The sequence below is a fragment of the Lampetra fluviatilis genome, chromosome 57, assembly GCF_964198595.1.
Source record: "Lampetra fluviatilis chromosome 57, kcLamFluv1.1, whole genome shotgun sequence".
Lineage (NCBI taxonomy): Eukaryota > Metazoa > Chordata > Hyperoartia > Petromyzontiformes > Petromyzontidae > Lampetra > Lampetra fluviatilis.
In genome coordinates this window covers 5,098,000-5,121,940 of record NC_136331.1, presented here as the reverse complement: position 1 = coordinate 5,121,940, position 23,941 = coordinate 5,098,000, and the positions used below count along the sequence as shown (strand labels likewise).

At 51.0% G+C, this 23,941-nt stretch overlaps 1 protein-coding gene across 1 annotated transcript in view; it reads right to left on the bottom strand.

Annotated features, from left to right (window-relative positions):
• Window positions 1–23,941, bottom strand: part of LOC144950366 (glutamate receptor ionotropic, kainate 2-like) — a 133,107-nt gene that overhangs the window by 17,128 nt on the left and 92,038 nt on the right. Inside the window, exons 11-14 of the mRNA XM_078880480.1 lie at window positions 19,560–19,667; window positions 14,984–15,097; window positions 13,188–13,391; window positions 5,487–5,710 (exon numbers count right to left, since the gene is read on the bottom strand). Of these exons, the coding sequence (XP_078736606.1) occupies window positions 5,487–5,710; window positions 13,188–13,391; window positions 14,984–15,097; window positions 19,560–19,667 (650 nt within the window). The remainder of the gene's footprint in view (window positions 1–5,486; window positions 5,711–13,187; window positions 13,392–14,983; window positions 15,098–19,559; window positions 19,668–23,941) is intronic.

The window sequence follows — 23,941 nt, the reverse complement described above, 5'->3', positions numbered from 1 at the left end:
GAGAGGGGAGGTAGGAGGGGGGGGGGAGATGGGAGGGGGGGAGAGGGGAGATGGGGGGGGTGAGTTGTAGAGGGAGGTGGGAGGGGGGGGGATGAGTTGATGGAGGGAGAATGGGAGAAGGGAGGTAGGAGGGGGAGGGGGGAGATGGGAGGGGGGGAGAGGGGAGATGGGGGGGATGGTGAGTTGTAGGGGGAGATAGGAGGGGGGGGGGATGAGTTGATGGAGGGAGCATGGGAGAGGGGAGGTAGGAGGGGGAGATGGGAGGGGGGAGAGGGGAGATGGGGGGGGTGAGTTGTAGAGGGAGGTGGGAGGGGGGGGATGAGTTGATGAAGGGAGCATGGGAGATGTGAGAGGGGAGTGGGGGAGAGGGGAGATGGGGGGGGGTGGTGGAGTGAGGACGGCAGGGGGAGCAGGATGGCACGGCGTGTTGCCCGCATTACGATGTAAATTAGAGGGGGGCTGCGTGTGTGTGTGGGGGGGTGCAGGGAGCTGGCGATGAATAATGCAGCAGGGCATTAATCAGGCGTCGAGCAAGTGCGAGAATGACGATGCCGGAGGAGTTGTGGTGGTTTCAACTTGGCTTTGCAGACAGAGATAATTGGGTCGGTGAGTTAAGAAGTAGTTTGTTCGATAGCTAGCTGGGTAGTCGCGATAGTTGCACAGTTGGTTAGATAGCTCGTTAGACCAGTTCGCTAGTTAGTCTTGTTTTGTTCGATGTTAATATCGGTAGTTGTCTTTCGATTTAAAGCTTTCGTGACTGCAGGGATTCATCTTCTTGGTTCTTTCGGTAAAGTCACGTAGAAGGGAAATAATAAAAGAATAACAAACATAATAAAATAATTCTCACGACGTTTCGGCCACAACGCAAGCAGCCGTCCTCAGGTGAAGACCAGGTCTGTCGGGGAGACGCTGTCTACGTGACTTTACCGAAAGAACCAAGAAGATCGGTAGTTGTGTTCTTGGTTATTTCAGTAAAATCAAAATATAAGGCAAAAAAACCCCACGACGGTTTCGATCGCAACACAAGCGGTCTTCTTGCGATCGAAACGTCGTGGATTTTTTGTTTTCCTATCTACGTGACTCTACCGAAAGCACCAAGGATACGAATTCCTGCAGTCACGAAAAGTTTTATGTCAAAATTTGATTGGTAGTTGGGTGATTGCGCTCGGCAGGCGATTGACAACATAAGAAACAAAAATAAACGAATTCATCGGGTCCGTCAATCACCCGGCGCGTCTGCGTGTGTCCGCGTGTCTGTGTGTCCCGGACACACACACACAGTGTCCGCGTGTGTGTGTCTGTGTGTGGGGAGCGGTGGTGTAGCGGTTAGCGCGCTGCGCTATGAACCTGGCGACCCGGGTTCGATTCCCGCTCACGGCCAAAACCAGTGACGATTATCTGAACCGGTCCCGGGCCTCCCCTAGGTTGACTCAGCCTTAAATGAGTACCTGGTGCGGTGTGTAAACATCGCCACTGGGGAGACAAAGGCGGTCGGGCGTGGTGCTGGCCACCCACCCCCTCGTGTACCGTCCCGGCCTTCATAGGTGCTCGCTAACAGCACTTGCCCCTATAGTCTGTTAAGGCGACACGGGGGATCTTTGTGTCCCGGACACACACAGTGTCCGTGTGTGTGTGTGTCTTTGTGTGTGGAGCGGTGGTGAAGCGGTTAGCGTGTTTCGTTACGAACCCGGGGACCCGAGTTGTATTCCTGCTCACCGACATCAGTGACGATTATCTGAACCGGTCCTGGGCTTCCACGAGGTCGACTCAGCCTCAAACGATTGCCCGGTGGGATGTATATAAATCATTACCACTGGTGAGACAAAGGCGGCCGGGCGTGGTGCTGGCCACCCACCCATTCGTGTGCCGTGTCGGCCTTCATAGGTGCTCGCAAACAGCACTTGCCCCTACAGTCTGTCACAGGCTATCCGGGATCTAGATTTGAAGCTTTCGTGACTGCAAGGATTCATATTCTTAGGTTTTTTCGGTAAAGTCACGTAGGTAAAAAATTAAAATTAAAATTAATAAAAGTCAAATAAAACATAAATAAAATAAAAATCACGACGTTTCGGAGGCTTGATACAGCAAGCGTGCTGTGAAGGTTCCACCTGAAGACGGAAGCTTGTGTTGCCTCCGAAACGTCGTGATTTTTATTTAATTTTTTATTTTATTTTACTTTTATTAATTTTAATTTTTTTACCTACGTGAATTTACCGAAAAAACCTAAGAAAATGAATATCCGGGATCTTTGTTTGTGTCGCGCGTGTGTGTCTACGTGCGTGTGTGTCTACGTGTGTGTCTGCGTGTGTGTCTGTGTGTGTGTCTGCGTGTGTGACTGTGTGTGGGCTCGCCTTCCCATCAACTGGAGGAGAGGAGTGGTGGTCGTGGTTAATTATGCCCCCACCGAAGACGAACATCCGTGGAGGGATGCAGGCAAAGCCGATGAGTCAGATGCCTTCTATGACCTCCTGTCACAGGTGCTGGCTAAAGTGGCCATTCGGGACAGAGTCATCTTGTTGGGTGACTTCAATGCCCGAGTTGGTCATGATGCTGGCACCTGGTCTGGAGTGATTGGAAGGCATGGGCCAGATCAGCTCAATAACAACGGTAGGAGGCTGCTAGATTTTTGTGCAGCCCATGGGCTTGTAATTACCAACACGCTCTTCCGGCATCGGCGCATCCACACATCATGGATGCATGCCAGGTCCAAGCAAGAACATCTGTTGGACTACATAGTGACGGTCCAGCGGATGCGAGCCCATGTCCTTGACACCAGGACCTACCGTGGATCTGATCTGCCCTCTGACCATCGACTTGTAATCTGTAAGATGCGCCTGCCATTCTTCCACTCCGGTGGTGGGTGTACACCCAGGATCCCATTCCAACCTAGTGGAATGGCCTGGTCTCAGTTAGCTGATGAAAGTTGCAAGCGAGAATTTCATCATCGCTTGCGGCTGGGGTTGGCATCTTCCCCCACTCCTCCTGATGTCGAGGGTAAATGGGCGAGGTTTAGGACTGTGACTCATGCAGCTGCAATGGCTGCTTTGTGTACGCGGTCCATACCTCCCCAGAAACCCTGGCTGACAGAGGAGGTGTTCAAGATAGTTGAGAAAATGCGACAGGCCCACTCTTATCGGCTACAGCATCCCACGTCAGAGAATGAGGAAGCTTACCACAGCCTTCGCTCGGAGGTTCGAAGAGCCATAAGGCACTGCAAGGATGAATGATTATCACGGTGACGACGCGTTCCCGGTCAACCTCGCGCTTTCACGCAAAGGCGAATGATTCAACGTGTGCAAAATAACTATAATATATATACGTCCGCCTTTTGGCGTCATCTGGTCGAACACCATTTGAGACTAGGCTCTAAAGAAAGCTGTCTCTGGTGTGGACCAATCAGTTTCAAAGACAATGCATACATTATCAGAGTATTGTTTTTTGTTTGCATTTGACTGCAAGTATTGTGGTTAATGTAAGCATGATTCCTTGCCATAAAAAAGTGGGAAAACCCTATTAGTATATATACGTTATTTTATAATTCATTTCGCTTAAAAAAAAAGCCAGGCAACAATACGGATGCTCGTGACCCTTCACGCGTTTTTTTCTTTCCTGCGTCTGCGCGAAAATTCAATCGCTAAAAGAGAAATATAAAAAATATTAAAAGGTAATAAGAGTTGATTCATTTATAATCCTCCCACTTTCTTACTTAACTCTTCCATTGTAACGCTCATCCCCCTAGTGAGAACTTTCAATTCCATTAGAAAATTTTACTTTTAATTAATTTTGATAGATTTTAATGACAATGGAAGAAAAAAAAAGCTTCTATTCTGAGAATAAATTTGAGGCACGGTTGCGACGCTGGCAGCCACCTCAGCAAAGCCGCGAAAATTCCACATTCCCATACCAGGGGACAGCTATTGACCGCTGGCCATGGTACACAACGTGGTACTAATTTTAACCACCCCAGTGGGATGATGTAGCTGAGTCTAGCCCCGGTTTGAGAGCGGGAACTCGGATTGATGTGGCACCTGGCCACAAGGTTAAATGCCCTTCCACATTGCTATGGCAGGCGTCATGAATACACCGTTCGGCTTCCCACAAAGCGGTACCAATTTTATCGACCCTGGCGGGATAATGATGGTTTACTTAGCAAAGACCCCAAAACTCAAAAGGCCAAGCATACAAAGACAACGATCCCCCAGATAGTCTGAACAGACTGTTGGGGCAAGTGCTGCTAGCAACCACCTATGAAGGCCCGTACAGCACACGAAGCGGTGCGTGGCCAACACCACGCCCGGCCGCCTTTACACACCGCACGAGGTACTCATTTGAGTCTGAGTCGACCTAGGGGAGGCCCAGGACCGGTTAAAATATTCGCCATCGATGTTGGCCGTGAGCGGGAATCGAACTCGGGCCGCCGGGTTCGGTAGCGCGGCCAAGCGCTGACCGCTTCACCACCGCTCCCCACGCACTCACGCACGCACCCCCACACACCCCCACGCACACGCGCGCACGTTCTCACCTTCACACACGATGAACATTTGCGAGCGTCTGTTAACAGAGCATGAAACCGGCAGGGCGACGTCTCTGTTCCTGCGGATGCGCGCCACGAGCGCAATTAGTCTCCACGTCACCCGCATTAAACAGCCAGAGCTGTCCAAACGACTTTCAATTCTTTTTTTTTCGTTATTCCTTCTCTTGCTACCCCCCCCCCCACACACACACCCCTCTCCCCCCGCACTTTTAATGGAACGCATATTTTAGTAGGGGGAATGGGTGCACCCACCACCCCCCCCACAGCTATTTAAATGCATGGGCACGCACGCGCGAACACACGCACGCACGCACGCACACGCGTACGCACATGTGTACAGACACACACGTACGCACAAACGTGTACAGAGAGCACACGCACGCACGCACACACACACGTACACACGTACAAACACGCACGCACAAGCACGCACACCTGTAAAGACACACATGTACGCACGCGTGCACAGATACACACGCATGCACGCACGTACACAGACACGCACGCACGCAACATGTGCACAGACAACAACAACAGCCGCCATTCGCCACTAATTGGTGGCGACGTCACCACGGCGCTTGTGCCAGGCTAGGTGCACTTTGAGGCCACGTGAAGTGTCGAACGACCACTGGCAGGAGGTCACGGGGCAGACCCAGGTGCCACGGGTCGACTGACTGAGATGACCGAGATGACTGGCTGATGCACCACCTGTGCCCCCTACTGTGCCAACTTGCTGTGCTTTAACCACCCGGCGCTCCGCTCGTTGTTCTGAGCGTCGCTCCTCCGCCCTCCGTTGTTGTTGGAGGGCGACTGCCTCCAACTGCCCAGTAGCGTCCTTCACGAGCCTCCTCCACAGAGGTCGATCTTGACACCGCTGGTACCAGTCATCGGCAAGTCCACTCAGCCACACACGCCACACACGCCACACACGTCTCACACGCACGTGGGCTACCTGGCGATGACGAAGAGGACGCAACTGACGGCCAGGTAGGCGAGCAAGATGTACATCCAGATGTCGGGCGAGAGGGGGATCAGGAAGGAGAAGATGCTCGGGTTGGTGCCGTTCTGCTTGCGGTACAGGATGCTGATGCCCAGGGTCATGAAGGGCTTGGAGAAGTCGATGACCTTCTCGCGCATGTAGTTGATGGTGAGCGGAGCGACGGCCAGGTCGGCTTTCTGATGGTGGGGGAGTGGACAAGGTGGGTGGAAGAGGATGAAGGATGAGATGAGCATGTTGAGAGGATGATGGTGGGAGGAGGATGGTGAGATGATGGTGAGTGGAGGGTGGTGAGGAGAGTGTGGTGTTTGAGAGGATGTAGTAGGAGGGGGAGCGGGGGGGGAGGGAGGACAATGTGGTATTTGAGGCTGAGTCGACCTAGGGGAGGCCGGAAACCGGTTCAGATGATCCTCACTCGGGTCGCCGGGTTCGTAGCGCGGCGTAGCGCTGACGGCTACCGCTACCCCCACCCTCACACAAACGCACGCACACAGCGGATTAGAGAACACGCGCGCGTCAATAACATCATCGTCACCATCATCGCCATCACCACCATCACCCCCCATCTGTTCAAAGGAGTGAGTGTGGCTTTGGGGGGGGGGGGGCGGGGGGGGGGCGGTTGCTATGGGGACGGCGGTGGGGGTCGAGACTCACAACGGAGGCGCAGCCAAGGGATGGAACGCGGCGGCTCGAGAGGAGGACGCAAACACGTGGAGATGGAGCGGCAAAGTCGATCCGTACGGCAGGATTGTTTGATCGGAGTTGGGGGGTGGGGAGGGCGGGGGGAGCGACTGCCCTCGGGGGAAGCATTCATCCAGCCATGATGATGGGGATGATGACGATGATGATCTATATCTATCGCTAAACATTTTTTTTTAATCTTCTTGGTTCTTTCGGTAAAGTCACGTAGAATGGAAATAATAAAATAATAAAATAAAACATAATAAAATAATTATTGTATTGTGTTTTATTTTATAATTGTATTATGTTTTATTTTATTATTTTATTATGTTTTATTTTATAATGTTTTGTTTTATTATTTTATTATTTCCATTCTACGTGACTTTAACGAAAGAACCAAGAATATGAATCCCTGCAGTCACGAAAGCTTTAAATCGAATTTTTTTTATGTTACCAGGTAAGGCACCATTTGCGATAGACCCTGGCTATCGCAAATGATGGCTCACCAAAGAGGCTTATCATTGCCGTAATGTACAGCAGCCAAATACTCTAAACGCGTGATGTTGATTCTTAATGTGGGGGAGATCGAAGGACCTGTAGACAAATCCACGTGACCACGGGGAGAGAGAGAGACACGCAAACTCCAAATATACAGCGCAGGCGTCAGGGTTGGGATCGAAGCCACGACCTCCTGTATACCAGGCGAGGTAGTTAACATATCCTAGCCACCGTGATGATTATGAGAGAGAGACACGCAAACTCCAAATATACAGTAGCAGGCGTCAGGGTCGGGATCGAACCCACTACCTCCTGTATACCAGGCGAGGTAGTTAACATATCCTAGCCACCGTGATGATTATGAGAGAGAGAGAGACACGCAAACTCCAAATATACAGCAGCAGGCGTCAGGGTTGGGATCGAACCCACGACCTCCTGTATACCAGGCGAGGTAGTTAACATCTCCTAGCCACCGTGATGATTATGAGAGAGAGAGAGAGACACGCAAACTCCAAATATACAGCAGGAGGCGTCAGGGTCGGGATCGAACCCACGACCTCCTGTACACCAGGCGAGGTAGTTAACATCTCCTAGCCACCGTCATGATTATGAGAGAGAGAGAGAGACACGCAAACTCCAAATATACAGCGGCAGGCGTCAGGGTTGGGATCGAACCCACGACGTCCTGCATACCGGGCGAGGTAGTTAACATCTCACCAACGTGGTGCACCACGATAATGACGGTCATGATGATGACGACGACGATCAGAATCGGAATAAGTATGCATTACTGGAGTAATCCGATGAGCTACGAAGCTCTATTTCAAAGACGTCCGGTGGGTGGCGATGACGACGACGAGACATCACGATGCGATCGATCCACCGTAGCCTTGGAGGAGCGAAAGATCCCTCAACGCTCACACGCAACGACACACAAAAAAAACAACACAAAACGTTCCTCGAGTCGAAAACCTCGACCCTGAAATCGCGAGAATTCACTGCGCGGCGCGGACAGGAGAATCAATGGGAGCCTCCGCGTGAGGGATGACCAGGACGGCTACAATCAGCGTTGGCTGGCTGCTGCCTGTTATGTAATTCTTTGGCTCCACGATGGCCATAGCTCTCTGTACACAACAAAGCGAGGGGGGGGGGGTAGAGGACGCAGAGCGGTGCTCACCCGATAGCAAGCCGGCAGCGTGAGCCACTAAGAGAGCCTGGGGTTCACTCACGGAAAGGGTGATGTGATGTCTAGATTTGAAGCTTTCGTGACTGCAAGTATTCAAACTCTTAGTTCTTTCGGAAAAGTCACGTAGGTAAAAAATTTAATTTAAATTAATAAAAAATTAATTAAAAAAATCACGACGTTTCGGAGGCCAACACAAGCTTCCGTCTTCAGGTGAAACTGTCACAGCAGATTTTTTTGCTGTGACAGTTTCACCTGAAGACGGAAGCTTGTGTTGCCTCCGAAACGTCGTGATTTTTTTTTTTTTTTTAATTTTAATTTTAATTTCAATTTTTTACCTACGTGACTTTACCGAAAGAGCTAAGAGTATGATGTGATGTCGATAGCGTGAGCGACGTAGACCACACGAGTGACGTGGACCTCACGAGTGACGCAGAACGCAACAAGGGCATGGGCATCACAAGACAAGCATGCAAGCGAACAGGGCGCCACGCTGGTGAGACGTTATCTGCCTCGACTGGTTTCCAGGAGGTCGTGGGTTCTATCCCGACCTTGACGCCTGCTGCTGTATATTTGGATTGTGCGTGTGTCTCTCTCCCCATGGTCGCGTGGATTTTTCTCCGGGGTCCTGCTGTTTTCCCCTACACGGTTCCACCTGAAGACGGAAGCTTGTGTTGCCTTCCGAAACGTCGTGATTATTTATTTATTTTTTATTTTACTTTTTATTAATTTTTATTTTAATATTTCCCCTACACATTTAGAATCGACGTGCATTTAGAGCAATTGGCTGTTATATATGTTCACGGTATAAGCCACTCAGTCGAGCTATCATTGGGGATGGCCATGTCGCTTCTGAGAAGAGCTATGTAGCTTCGTGGGCATTATCCGGTAAAAGAATAGTTTTGCATAGATGTTGCTACTATAGATGAAGACACGGCGAGATATACACAGCAACATAGACAAACACAAACAAGAAAACATAAAGACGTAATGACACAACCACACGTACACACAGATACACAAATGGACAAATAAACAGACACACACTGCTCTGGTGAGCTGTGTGGTGAGTGTCTGTACACTGGTGTGTGTGAGTTGTGTGGTCAGTCTAAACAACTCGCTAATGGAATTGGACAAGCATCCAAATATAGGACTGCAGAGCTCTGGTAACTTATTGGATTGCGCCAGTCGCAATGTCCAACAACAACAACAAGCGGATGAGCTTCTGCGGCCGTCTGGAATGCTCTTCCTTCCGATATTAGGACGCCACTAGGAGCTGTGATGCACTTTTAAATCATCACCATCATCATCTAGACTGACACACTCATTTCTTTAAAACTGCTTTTTGCGTTTAGTTTGTTGTCATTCCCCCGCAACTCCGATGAGCACGGTTGGCTACGTACGGTGGCAAAGAAGCTAAACATAAGTATACATTCTAGATTTGAAGCTTTCGTGACTGCAAGGATTCATATGCTTAGTTTTTTCGGTAAAGTCACGTAGGTAAACAATTAAAATTAATGAAAGTAAAATAAAAAAGAAAACAAAAAAATAAAAAATATTTGTATTTTTTTATTTTTATTTTACTTTTATTAATTTTAATTTGTTACCTACGTGACTTTACCGAAAAAACCTAAGAATATACGTATACATATATTTAAAAAAAACATTAAAATTACTTAAGATTTGACGGCTACGTCACCGCATCTGCTACCCCTCGGCTGACATCAACAGATTGATCTCGGCTGAGATCAACACGGTCTCCGTAATTGGCATCGTGAGCAGCTGTTCGGAGCCACGCCTGGCGGTGGTGATGCAGGGGCCATCGATTCAGCGCCTGTAAATAGTTCACATCGCCGGATGGGGCCAGGCCCTTGTTTGAGCTTGCACACTCCGGTCGCGCCGAGCCTCCTGCCGCTGCTGCTGCCGCTGCTGGATCAGTCATTCTGATGCGAACAATACGCACCTCTGAGAGACACCAGACCCTAGGGTTCCAACTGAGGATCTCAGAGCTTGCAGGCTAAGGACAGACACCTAGACCCAGGGCCCCAACTCAGGATCTCAGATCTTGCAGGCAAAGCACAGACACCCAGACCCAGGGCTCCAACTCAGGCTCTCAGAGCTTGCAGGCTAAGGACAGACACCCAGACCTAGCGCTCCAACTCAGGCCCTCAGAGCTTGCAGGCTAAGGACCGACACCCAGACCAAGGGCTCCAACTCAGGCTCCCAGAGCTTGCAGGCTAAGGACCGACACCCAGACCCAGGGCTCCAACTCAGGCTCCCAGAGCTTGCAGGCTAAGGACAGACACCCAGACCCAGGGCTCCAACTCAGGCCCTCAGAGCTTGCAGGCTAAGGACAGACACCCAGACCCAGGGCTCCAACTCAGGCTCTCAGAGCTTGCAGGCTAAGGACAGACACCCAGACCAAGGGCTCCAACTCAGGCCCTCAGAGCTTGCAGGCTAAGGACCGACACCCAGACCCAGGGCTCCAACTCAGGCTCTCAGAGCTTGCAGGCTAAGCACAGACATCCAGACCCAGGGCTCCAACTCAGGCTCTCAGAGCTTGCAGGCTAAGCACAGACACCCAGACCCAGGGCTCCAACTCAGGCTCTCAGAGCTTGCAGGCTAAGCACAGACACCCAGACCCAGGGCTCCAACTCAGGCTCTCAGAGCTTGCAGGCTAAGGACAGACACCCAGACCCAGGGCTCCATCTCAGGCCATCAGAGCTTGCAGGCTAAGGAGAGACACCCAGACCCAGGACTCCAACTCAGGCCATCAGAGCTTGCAGGCTAAGGAGAGACACCCAGACCCAGGGCTCCAACTCAGGTCCTTAGAGCTTGCAGGCTAAGGAGAGACACCCAGACCCAGGGCTCCAACTCAGGTCCTTAGAGTTTGCAGGCTAAGCACAGACACCCAGACCCAGGGCTCCAACTCAGGCGCTCAGAGTTTGCAGGCTAAGCACAGACACACAGACCCAGGGCTCCAACTCAGGCCCCTCAGAGCTTGCAGGCTAAGGACAGACACCTAGACCCAGGGCTCCAACTCAGGCGCTCAGAGTTTGCAGGCTAAGGACAAACACCCAGACCCAGGAATCCAACTCAGGCACTCAGAGTTTGCTGGCTCAGTCTATTGAAAGGCAACCCGGGACCTAGGACTCGAACCCATGTGGTCATCGGTTGCTGGTTCAGTGCCCCGGTCCAGACCCCCCCTCCCTCTCCCCACCTAGGAGGCAATCTCGACCACAGAGCGAGAGGACACGATGAGATTTGTCCACGCGCGGAGCCGTCGCGAGCATCCCGCGTCCGGCGTTACAGCAGCTAATAGACCGCCCAGACACACGCGCAGGGCTCTTTAAAGACATATAAATATACATAGGGGTTCTTTTTTTCGCACGTATAAACGCGCGTGTGAGTGAGTGTGCGTGCGCGCGCGCGCGTGCCCATCCACTGTGCCGTGCTCGGCTGTCCTCTCCTCGTGCTCTCTGATTCTTCTTCCGAGTTTAAGGGAGCCAGGGGAGGCATAAAACGGAGCGGTGCGATAACAATTTATGGCCGTCCCAGGGGCCAATAGCGGTTGGCATTTAGCGAGGCGGAGTGGGGGAGGGAGAGAGGAGGGGAGGGTACGGATGGGATGGGAGGGAGCGAATGTATGGAAGGGATGAGAAGGAGGGATTGAGAGAGGATGGGAGGGACGCGGGTTACGGAGGGGAGGCAACGGATGGGATGGGAGGGAGCGAATGTATGGAAGGGATGAGAAGGAGGGATTGAGACAGGATGGGAGGGACGCGGATTACGGAGGCGAGGAAACGGATGGGATGGGAGGGAGCGAATGTATGGAAGGGATGAGAAGGAGGGATTGAGACAGGATGGGAGGGACGCGGATTACGGAGGGGAGGAAACGGATGGGATGGGAGGGAGCGAATGTATGGAAGGGATGAGAAGGAGGGATTGAGAGAGGATGGGAGGGACGCGGGTTACGGAGGGGAGGCAACGGATGGGATGGGAGGGAGCGAATGTATGGAAGGGATGAGAAGGAGGGATTGAGACAGGATGGGAGGGACGCGGGTTACGGAGGGGAGGGTAAGGATGGGATGGAAGGGATTCAGACAGGATGGGAGGAACGCGGGTTACGGAGGGGAGGGTAAGGATGGGATGGAAGGGATTCAGACAGGATGGGAAGAACGCGGGTTACGGAGGGGAGGGTAAGGATGGGTTGGAATGAATTCAGACAGGATGGGAGGGACGCGCGTTAGGGAGGCGAGGGTAAGGATGGGATAGAAGGGATTCAGACAGGATGGGAGGGACGCGGGTTACGGAGGGGAGGGTAAGGATGGGATGGGAGGGACGGGAAGGGAAGGGGGTAGGAATGGAGGGAGGCACACACAACATGCTGATAAATAAATAAACAAACAACGCGCCCTAAAGGCCAGACGCTGTTTTGAAATACGATGAATGTGCCGAGTGAATGGGCGGCGAGGCAATTTAGCGAATTGAACAATTTTCTGCTAATGCGCTTACATGCCTGTCCGGGCCATTTGCAATGAGTACCCTTCATGGACTGTTAATTAGCGAGAGGCGATCAATTTGAGTTGCGGTGGCGCTGCGGGGAGATGCACGGGGTGGGGGGGGGCAGGGGGTGGGGGTTGGGGGGGGGATGTGGGGTGAGGCGGGGGGTGGTTACGTGGGTGAGGCAGGAGGCAGGGATGGGTGCGGAGGGTGAGGCTTGGATCAGAATCAGAATATGTATTTTCACTGGAGGAATCCGATGAGCTATGAAGCTCTTTCTCACAGAGACGTCCAGTTGCGTGCGGAGGGTGCGACGCAACGGAGCGACTGGCACAGCGTTCCGTAGCCACCGCGAGGTTCCGGCGTCGCATTCAAATCAACGATGGCGACTGAGCGGGCGAGCGAGCGGGCGACTCAGCGAGGGAGCGAGTGAGCGGGTGAGCAGGAGGGCGATCAGGCAGGTGAGTAAGCGGGCGAGTGAGCGGGTGGGTGAGCGGGTGGGTGAGCGGGCGGGTGAGCGAGCGAGCGGGTGAGCGATTGAGCGAGCGAGTGGATGAGCAGAAGGGCGATCAGGCGGGTGAGTAAGCAGGCGAGCAAGCGGGTGGGTGAGCGGGCGACTGAACGAGCGACTGAGCGGGCGAGTGAGCGGGCGATTGAGCGAGCGAGCGAGCGGGTGAGCAAGAGAGCGATCGGGCGGGCGGGCGAGCGAGCGAGCGGGTGAGCCAGCGGTCGACTGAGCGGGCCATCGGGCGGGCGAGCGGGTGAACGAGCGAGCGGGCGAGGAGACTCACGTGGTCCATGAGCTCGCGCACGAGTCCATTCCACTGTCCGTCGTTGTCCGGCGAGCCGTACTTCTCGTCGGGCACGAGGCGGATCTCGTAGTTGAAGCGCAGGATGGCCGCGAGCTCCTGCAGGAGGTCGATGCAGTAGCCCTCGAAGCGCTCGTTCCCCTCCAGAGGCGTGTCGGAGCGACGAAACGTCGTGTAGGGCTCCTCCTGCGACACCGCCAGGCACCGTTACCACGGTCAACGCGGTTATTTGACAACGCCACGGCAACTGCCACCACCACCACGGTCACCAGCACGGCCACCATCACCACGGTCACCATCACCACGGTCACCACCACCACCACAGTCACCACTACCATGGCCACCTACACCACCACCGCCACTATCACCACCACCACGGTCACCACCACCACGGCCACCACCAACACAGCCACCACAATCACCACCACCACCACGATCACCACCACCATGGCCACCAACAGCTACACCACTACTACCACCGCCGCCACTACCACCGCCACCATCACCACAGTCACCACCACCACTGCCACCACCACCACCACCGTCACCACCACAGTCACCACCACACTCACCACCACCACGGCCACCACCACCACCAGTCACTACCACCATGGCCACCTACACCACCACTGCCACTACCACCGCCATCATCACCACCACCACCGCCATGCCACCACCACCACCACCGCCACCACCACGGTCACCACCACCACCACCACGGCCACCACCACCACCAGTCACCACCACCATGGCCACCTACACCACCACCACCGCCACTACCACCACAGTCACCACCACCACCCCGACGGCCACCAGCAGAGAGAGAGAGAGCAGTGGAGAGGGGAGTTTAAGGGTGCTAGTGGATGGTGAACGTTTGATGGATTGGTTTGTGTGTTGTTGTTGTTGATGTTGACATCGATTGTGGTGATGATGCGGATGATGACAGTGATTGTGATGATGATGATCTTGATGACAGTGACTATAATGATGATGGTGATGACAGTTTCAGTGATTATAATGATGATGGTGATGACAGTGATTGCAATGATGATGATGGTAGTGATTGTGATTGTAATGATGATGACGAGTGACAGTGATTGCAATGATGATGACAGTGATTCTAACGATGATGACAGTGATTGTCATGGTGATGATAGTGATTGTAATGATGATGATGACAGTGATGGAAATGATGATGATGATGAGTGACGGTGATTGCAAGGATGATGATACTGATTGTAATGATGATGATGATGTTAACAGTGATTCTAATGATGATGGTGTGAGTGATTATAATGATGAAAGTGAGAGTGATTGTAATGATGGTGATGACAGTGATTGTGGTTGTAATTATTACAATGATTATACTGAAGATGCAGTGATTGTAATGACGCGTACAGTGAATGATTGCGATGATGATAGTCATTGTGATGATAGTGATTGTGATTATAATGATGATGACAGTGATTGCAATGATGATGATTATGGTAGTGATTGTAATGATGATGACGAGTGACAGTGATTGCAATGATGATGACAGTGATTCTAACGATGATGACAGTGATTGCAATGATGATGCTAGTATTTGTGATGATAGTGATGGTGATTGTAATGATGATGACAAGTGACATGATTGCAATGATGATGACAGTGATTCTAACGATGATGACAGTGATTCTAACGATGATGACAGTGATTCTAACGATGATGACAGTGATTTTGATGATGATGATGATGATGATCGCGACCGTGATTGTAGGTGAACGATGACGGCTCACCAGGATGGTCGTGACGATGAGCATCCTGTTACTCAGCGCGTCCGTCACGTTCACCAATTTCTTGGCGGGCGTCTCCGTCATGTTGAGGCCTGAACTCGGGTCCCACGTGCCCACCTGTGCAGGACGTCGCACGTAGGGACAGTCACGTGTGGAACGTCACGTGCAGAGCAGCACGATTGGACCATCACGCGTGGAGCAGAACATGTGGACCGTCACATTGTAGAGCAGAACATGTGAACCTTCAGATGAAGATCGTTGCATGTGGACCGTCACACGTGGAGAAAAACATGCGGACCGTCACATATGGACCATCACGTGTGGAGCAGAACATGTAGACCGTCACACGTGGAGAAGAACATGTGGACCATCAGATGAAGATCGTCACATGTGGACCGTCACACGTGTAGAAGAACATGTGAACCGTCACATTGTAGAGCAGAACATGTGGATCGTCAGATGAAGATCGTCGCATGTGGACCGTCACACGTGTAGAAGAACATGCGAACCGTCACACGCGGTCCATCACATGTGAACCGTCACACGTGTAGAAGAACATGTAGACCGTCACACGCAGATCGTCACACGTAGACCACTGCACTTGAGACACCCGGTTTAATCACAGGGCAGTCTATGCATCTAATTGAGTCTATGGGTGTCTACAGGAGTATATGGGTCTCTATGTGAGTCTGTGGGTCTCTATGCAGGTCTATGGGTCTCTATTTGAGTCTATGGGTCTCTACAGGAGTATATGGGTCTCTATGTGAGTCTGTGGGTCTCTATGCAGGTTTATGGGTCTCTACAGGAGTCTATCGGTGTCTATGTGAGTCTGTGGGTCTCTATGTGGGTCTGTGTGTCTCTATGCAGGTCTATGGGTCTCTATTTGAGTCTATGGGTGTCTACATGAGTCTATAGGTGTTTATGTGAGTCTGTGGGTCTCTATGTGAGTCTGTGTGTCCCTATGCAGGTCTATGGGTCTCTATTTGAGTCTATGGGTGTCTACATGAGTCTATAGGTGTCTATGTGAGTCTGTGTGTCTCTATGTGAGTCTGTGGGTCTCTATGCGAGTATATGGGTATCTTTGTCAGTCTATGGGTCTCTATGTGAGTCGTTGGGTCTTGATACGGGACTCCATATCTTTATGTGAGTATATGGGTCTCTATGTGAGTCTATGGGTCTCTATGCGAGTCTATGGGTCCCTATGTGAGTCTATGGGTCTCTATGTGAGTCTATGAGTCTATATGTGAGTCTATGGGTCTCTATGTGAGTCTATGGGTCTCTATGCGAGTCTATGAATCTATATGTGAGTCTATGGGTCTCTACGTGAGTCTATGGGTCTCTATGTGAGTCTATGGGTCTCTATGCGAGTCTATGGGTCTCTATGCGAGTCTATGGGTCTCTATGTGAGTCTACACGTCTCTATGCGAGTCTATGGGTCTTTATGTGAGTCTATGGGTCTCTACGTGAGTCTATGGGTCTCTATGTGAGTCTATATGTCTCTATGCGAGTCTATGGGTCTCTACGTGAGTCTATGGGTCTCTACGTGAGTCTATGGGTCTCTATGTGAGTCTATACGTCTCTATGCGAGTCTATGGGTCTCTATGTGAGTCTATGGGTCTCTATGTGAGTCTATGGGTCTCTACGTGAGTTTATGGGTCTCTATGTGAGTCTATGGGTCTCTATGCGAGTCTATGGGTCCCTATGTGAGTCTATGGGTCTCTATGTGAGTCTATGAGTCTCTATGTGAGTCTATGGGTCTCTACGTGAGTCTATGGGTCTCTATGTGAGTCTATGGGTCTCTATGTGAGTCTATGGGTCTCTACGTGAGTCTATACGTCTCTATGCGAGTCTATGGGTCTCTATGTGAGTCTATGAGTCTCTATGTGAGTCTATGGGTCTCTATGTGAGTCTATACGTCTCTATGCGAGTCTATGGGTCTCTATGTGAGTCTATGGGTCTCTATGTGAGTCTATGGGTCTCTATGTGAGTCTATGGGTCTCTACGTGAGTTTATGGGTCTCTATGTGAGTCTATGGGTTTCTATGCGAGTCTATGGGTCCCTATGTGAGTCTATGGGTCTCTATGTGAGTCTATGGGTCTCTACGTGAGTCTATGGGTCTCTATGTGAGTCTATGGGTCTCTACGTGAGTCTATGGGTCTCTACGTGAGTCTATGGGTCTCTATGTGAGTCTATGGGTCTCTACGTGAGTCTGCCTATCACTATAATTTTCGCTATTCTCATGCGTCTAGCTGGGAGCGTAAAGTGTGGGCTATGATCACCATAATGTTGGCCACCATCAAAAGCCTGCCTATGATCGTGCATCTTGCTGCTATCACAAGCCAGGCTGTCGTCATGCGCTTCTAACATCCCCCGGGTGACAGTGCACCCACACACACACACGCACACACACACACGCACACACACACACGCAAACACACACACGCACACACACGCACCCGCACACACACACGCACACACACACGCAAACACACACGCACACACACGCACCCGCACACACACACGCACACGCAGACATCCGCATCCACACACAAGCACACACACACGCACACACACACGCACACACAAGCACACACACGCACACAAGCACACACGCGCACACACACACGCACACACACACACGCACACACACACGCACGCACCCGCACACACACATACGCACACACGCACACAAAATTCCGTACGAAAACCGCGGAGTGGAACTCATTGAATTCTCTGGTGGTGGCGGTGGTGGTGGCGGCGGTGGCGGTGGTGGTGGTCGTTGTGGTGGTGGTGGCGGTGGTGGTAGTGGCGACGGTGGCGGTAGTGGTGGTGGCGTTGGCGGTGGTGGTGGTAGCGGTGGTGGCGGTGGAAGTGATGGTGGTTGTGTGTGTGTAAAGTTGTTGTGTGCAGAGTTGTTGTATGTGCAGAGTTGTTGCGTGGTGCAGAGTTGTTGCGTGGTGCAGAGTTATTGTGTGAAGAATGGTTGTGTGTGCAGAGTTGTTGTGGTTGCAGAGTTGTTGTGGGCAGAGTTGTTGCGTGTGCAGAGTTGCGTGGTTGCAGAGTTGTTGCGTGGTGCAGAGTTGTTGCGTGTGCAGAGTTGCGTGGTGCAGAGTTGCGTGTGCAGAGTTGCGTGTGCAGAGTTGCGTGTGCAGAGTTGCGTGGTGCAGAGTTGCTCGTGTCTAGTTGAATGTGCAGAGTTGCGTGGTGCAGAGTTGCTCGTGTCGAGTTGCGTGTGCAGAGTTGCGTGTGCAGAGTTGCGTGTGCAGAGTTGCTCGTGTCGAGTTGCGTGTGCAGAGTTGCTCGTGTCGAGTTGCGTGTGCAGAGTTGCGTGTGCAGAGTTGCGTGTGCAGAGTTGCGTGTGCAGAGTTGCTCGTGTCGAGTTGCGTGTGCAGAGTTGCGTGTGCAGAGTTGCGTGTGCAGAGTTGCGTGTGCAGAGTTGCTCGTGTCGAGTTGCGTGTGCAGAGTTGCGTGTGCAGAGTTGCGTGGTGCAGAGTTGCTCGTGTCGAGTTGCGTGTGCAGAGTTGCTCGTGTCGAGTTGCGTGTGCAGAGTTGCGTGTGCAGAGTTGCTCGTGTCGAGTTGCGTGTGCAGAGTTGCGTGTGCAGAGTTGCGTGGTGCAGAGTTGCTCGTGTCGAGTTGCGTGTGCAGAGTTGCGTGTGCAGAGTTGCTCGTGTCGAGTTGCGTGTGCAGAGTTGCTCGTGTCGAGTTGCGTGGTGCAGAGTTGCTCGTGTCGAGTTGCGTGGTGCAGAGTTGCTCGTGTCGAGTTGCGTGTGCAGAGTTGCTCGTGTCGAGTTGCGTGGTGCAGAGTTGCTCGTGTCGAGTTGCGTGTGCAGAGTTGCTCGTGTCGAGTTGCGTGTGCAGAGTTGCGTGTGCAGAGTTGCTCGTGTCGAGTTGCGTGTGCAGAGTTGCGTGTGCAGAGTTGCGTGGTGCAGAGTTGCTCGTGTCGAGTTGCGTGTGCAGAGTTGCGTGTGCAGAGTTGCTCGTGTCGAGTTGCGTGTGCAGAGTTGCTCGTGTCGAGTTGCGTGGTGCAGAGTTGCTCGTGTCGAGTTGCGTGGTGCAGAGTTGCTCGTGTCGAGTTGCGTGTGCAGAGTTGCTCGTGTCGAGTTGCGTGGTGCAGAGTTGCTCGTGTCGAGTTGCGTGTGCAGAGTTGCTCGTGTCGAGTTGCGTGTGCAGAGTTGCTCGTGTCGAGTTGCGTGTGCAGAGTTGCTCGTGTCGAGTTGCGTGTGCAGAGTTGCTCGTGTCGAGTTGCGTGGTGCAGAGTTGCGTGTGCAGAGTTGCTCGTGTCGAGTTGCGTGGTGCAGAGTTGCGTGTGCAGAATTGCTCGTGTCGAGTTGCGTGTGCAGAGTTGCTCGTGTCGAGTTGCGTGTGCAGAGTTGCGTGGTGCAGAGTTGCTCGTGTCGAGTTGCGTGTGCAGAGTTGCGTGGTGCAGAGTTGCTCGTGTCGAGTTGCGTGTGCAGAGTTGCGTGTGCAGAGTTGCGTGTGCAGAGTTGCGTGTGCAGAGTTGCGTGTGCAGAGTTGCGTGTGCAGAGTTGCTCGTGTCGAGTTGCGTGTGCAGAGTTGCGTGGTGCAGAGTTGCCTCGCCTTCTGGAGGCCGTCCTCCTTCAGGCTGATCACGTCCAGGTCGAAATCGGTGCGCAGTCCGTTGCTGCGATTGAAGGTCAGACGCCCCGTGAGGCCCTCCCACTGGGCCTGCAAGCAGCAGCAGCAGCAGCAAACATCATCAACAGCAACATCATCAGTAACAGCATCAGCTGCAGCAGCAGCAGCAGCAAACATCATCAAAAACAACATCATCATTAGCAGCATCAGCTGTAGCAGCAGCAGCAGCAAACATCATCAAAAACAACATCATCAATAGCAGCAGCAGCAGCAAACATCATCAAAAGCAACATCATCATTAGCAGCATCAGCTGTAGCAGCAGCAGCAGCAAACATCATCAAAAACAACATCATAAATAGCAGCAGCAGCAGCAGCAAACATCATCAAAAGCAACATCATCATTAGCAGCATCAGCTGCATCATCATCATCATCATCAATAACAGCATTAGCAGCAGCATCAATAGCACCATCATCAGCACCATCATCGATAGCATCATCAGCAGCATCATCGTCATCAGCAGCATCGATAGGAGCAGCATCATCAGCATCGATAGAAGCGGCATTATCATGGACATCATCATCAGCAGCAGCATTGTCCATCCAAGAACGAACCAAGCCTGCTTAGCTTTCGAGATCTCCGATTATCACGGTTGGTCTTCTTGGTTCTTTCGGTGAAGTCACGTAGAAGGGAAAAAATAAAATAATAAAAATAAAACATAACAAAATACAATTCTCACGACGTTTCGGCCGCAACGCAAGCAGCCGTCCTCAGGTGAAGAACAGGTCTGTCGGAAAGACAGCGTCTGAATGTGAAGAACAGGTCTGTCGGAAAGACAGCGTCTGAATGTCTTTCCGACAGACCTGGTCTTCACCTGAGGACGGCTGCTTGCGTTGCGGCCGAAACGTCGTGAGAATTGTATTTTATGATGTTTAATTTTTATTACTTAATTATTTCCCTCCTACGTGACTTAATCGAAAGAACAAAGAAGATGAATCCCTGCAGTCACGAAAGCTTTAAATCGAAATTTTATGATGTTTTATTTTTATTATTTTATTATTTCCCTTCTACGTGACTTTATCGAAAGAACAAAGAAGATGAATCCCTGCAGTCACGAAAGCTTTAAATCGAAATTTTATGATGTTTTATTTTTATTATTTTATTATTTCCCTTCTACGTGACTTTATCGAAAGAACAAAGAAGATGAATCCCTGCAGTCACGAAAGCTTTAAATCGAAATTTATCACGGTTGGCTACGTACGGTGCGAGAGAAGTTCAACAAACACGCAAATACTTCAATAAGAGAGTTTTTTTAGTGGGTTAGATCGCGTAAACATATAAATGTGTCATTAAACCCGCCACCACCCGACACAGCCAACTAGTAAGGGTTGTCGCGTAAACAGAACGTGGCCAATTCGTCACTAGTACAGCACTAGTGTGTAGTGTATAGGGTAGTGTAAAGTGTAGTGGTATAGTAGTGTATAGTGTAGTGTATAGTGTAGTGGTATAGTAGTGTATAGTGTAGTGTATAGTGTAGTGTATAGTGTAGTGTATAGTGTAGTGTATAGTAGTGTATAGTGTAGTGTATAGTGTAGTGTATAGTAGTGTATAGTGTAGTGTATAGTGTAGTGTATAGTAGTGCATAGTGTAGTGTATAGTGTAGTGTATAGTGTAGTGTATAGTGTAGTGTATAGTAGTGTATAGTGTAGTGTATAGTGTAGTGTATAGTATAGTGTATAGTAGTGTATATTGTAGTGTATAGTAGTGTAGTGTATAGTAGTGTAGTGTATAGTGTAGTGTATAGTAGTGTATAGTGTAGTGTATAGTGTAGTGTATAGTGTAGTGTTTAGTGTAGTGTATAGTAGTGTAGTGGTATAGTAGTGTATAGTGGTGTATAGTGTAGTGTATAGTGTAGTGTATAGTAGTGTAGTGGTATAGTAGTGTATAGTGTAGTGTATAGTAGTGTATAGTGTAGTTTATAGTGTAGTGTATAGTGTAGTGTATAGTAGTGTAGTGGTATAGTAGTGTATAATGTAGTGTATAGTAGTGTATAGTGCAGTGTATAGTGTAGTGTATAGTAGTGTATAGTAGTGTATAGTGTCGTGTATACTAGTGTATAGTGTAGTGTATAGTAGTTTATAGTGTAGTGTATAGTAGTGTAGTGGTATAGTAATTTATAGTGTAGTGTATTGTAATTTATAGTGTAGTGTATAGTAGTTTATAGTGTAGTGTATAGTAGTGTATAGTGTAGTGTATAGTAGTTTATAGTGTAGTGTATTGTAGTTTATAGTGTAGTGTATAGTAGTTTATAGTGTAGTGTATAGTAGTGTATAGTGTAGTGTATTATAGAGTATAGTGTAGTGTACTAGTACAGCAACACCGGTTGTGTGTTGGAGAGCCAAGCCACGACATTTACGATCTGAGTAAACGACGTTTCGCCAGTAATTACAACGACTACAACATCGGGCGATTTGCCAGAATTGAACTCATTTTTATATTTACGCGATCTAAATCCGAAACAACAAAGGCACTTTAATCTATGGATAACATTGAAGCCTCACTCCGATCACGTGGTAGGGGCCGTCCATTAATGACGTCACGCGATTTTGGATGATTTTTGACCCACCCCCCGTCACAAAATGTCAGACCCCCCCCTCAAATATGACGTCACAAAGCTCTGCCCCCCCCCCCCCAAAAAAAAAAAACATATTTCCATTTTGAAAATAAAACATGCTTCAAATCGCTTTAAACTATTGTCATTGTAGTGCGTATTTAATGCGGCGCTGCACTCTGATGTTGTAGGAGAAAACATTTATTAAAAAAAATATTTAATTGAGTAGAACGTGTTGTCTATATTATTTAAATTTGCGCATTTTGATGTGACGTCACATTTCTCAACCCCCCCCCACCCCCCTCGTCTGACCACCCCCCCTAAGTGCGTGACGTCATTTATGGACGGCCCCTTATACTTTGTTAAGTCTGCTTTGAAGACCCATCTCTTTAAAGTGGCCTTTTACTCGAAATCTTGGTCGGCTGCCCTGGTTTTGTTTTTGTTTCACTGCTTCCCATGCATTGCGGATTATGATCTCAGGATGGAATGCCGCGTTATACATTTTAATAATTGTTTGTGTTCACATGAGTTTGGAACACCGGGGATCGAAGCCCAACTTGCTGCCCCAGGGTTACCGGCTCAAGTGACGTCACCACGGCCACCGTGAGGCCGACCGTGCCCCCCACCCCCACCCCCTCTCAACCCCCCAACCCCTCCCTACCCCCACCCAATCCCGACCTACCCCCTCCCACCCTACCCCCCACCCCCCACCCTACCCCCACCCCCCAACCTACCCCCCCACCCTACCCCTACCCCCCACCCTACCCCTACCCCCCACCCCCCCCACCCTACCCCCACCCTACCCCCCACCCCCTCCCTCCAGAGTGGGGTTGGTGAGTGGGGTTGGTGAGTGGGGTTGGTGAGTGGGGTTGGTGAGTGGGGTTGGTGAGTGGGGTTGGTGAGTGGGGTTGGTGAGTGGGGTTGGTGAGTGGGGTCCGTGTTTGTGCTCGGGGCGAAACCGCTCCCAGTTGTTCCCGGGAGCTCGCAGCAACAAAAGCACCCCCCACAACATGGGGACCCTCTAAATCGCGTTAACGATCCACTCGCTTTCGCACTCTCTCTCTGTGTGTGTGTGTCTCTTCACTCTCTCTCTCTGCTCCTCGTGTTTAGTTGGGACGAGGGGCAATGTGCGCTGGCAGTGCTGGATAATGAGCACTGCACTTCAACGGGCACGCGGTGTGCCATAGACTACACAAAGACAAAGATCCCCCGTGTAGCCTCAACAGACTGTTGGAGCAAGTGATGTTAGCGAGAAACGATGAAGGCCTGAACGGCGACCAGCACCACGCCCTGACCACACCAGGTACTCATTTCAAGCTGAGTCCACCTAGGGGAGGCCCAGAAACGGTTCAAATAATTGGCCGCGAGCAGGAATCGAATACAGGTCACGGGGTGTGTAGCGCAGCGCGCTAACCGCTACACCACTGCTCCCTCCATACGCACACTCAGCCACACACAAAATAAAGACACACACAGAGACACACACACACACGTGTGCATGTGCATGTGTGCGTCTGTATAGATAAACAGAGTCAAGACAAATCACGCTTACCGCTACACACACGCATTCACACAGCAACACCAACACACTTGGTTATTGACTCACTCACCCACTCACCCACCTACTATCTCACCCACGCACCCACGCATCCACCCACCCACCCACGCATCCACCCACCCAACCACAAACTCACCCACCCACCAACTCACCCACCCACTCACCCACTCACCCACCCACTCACCCACTCACCCA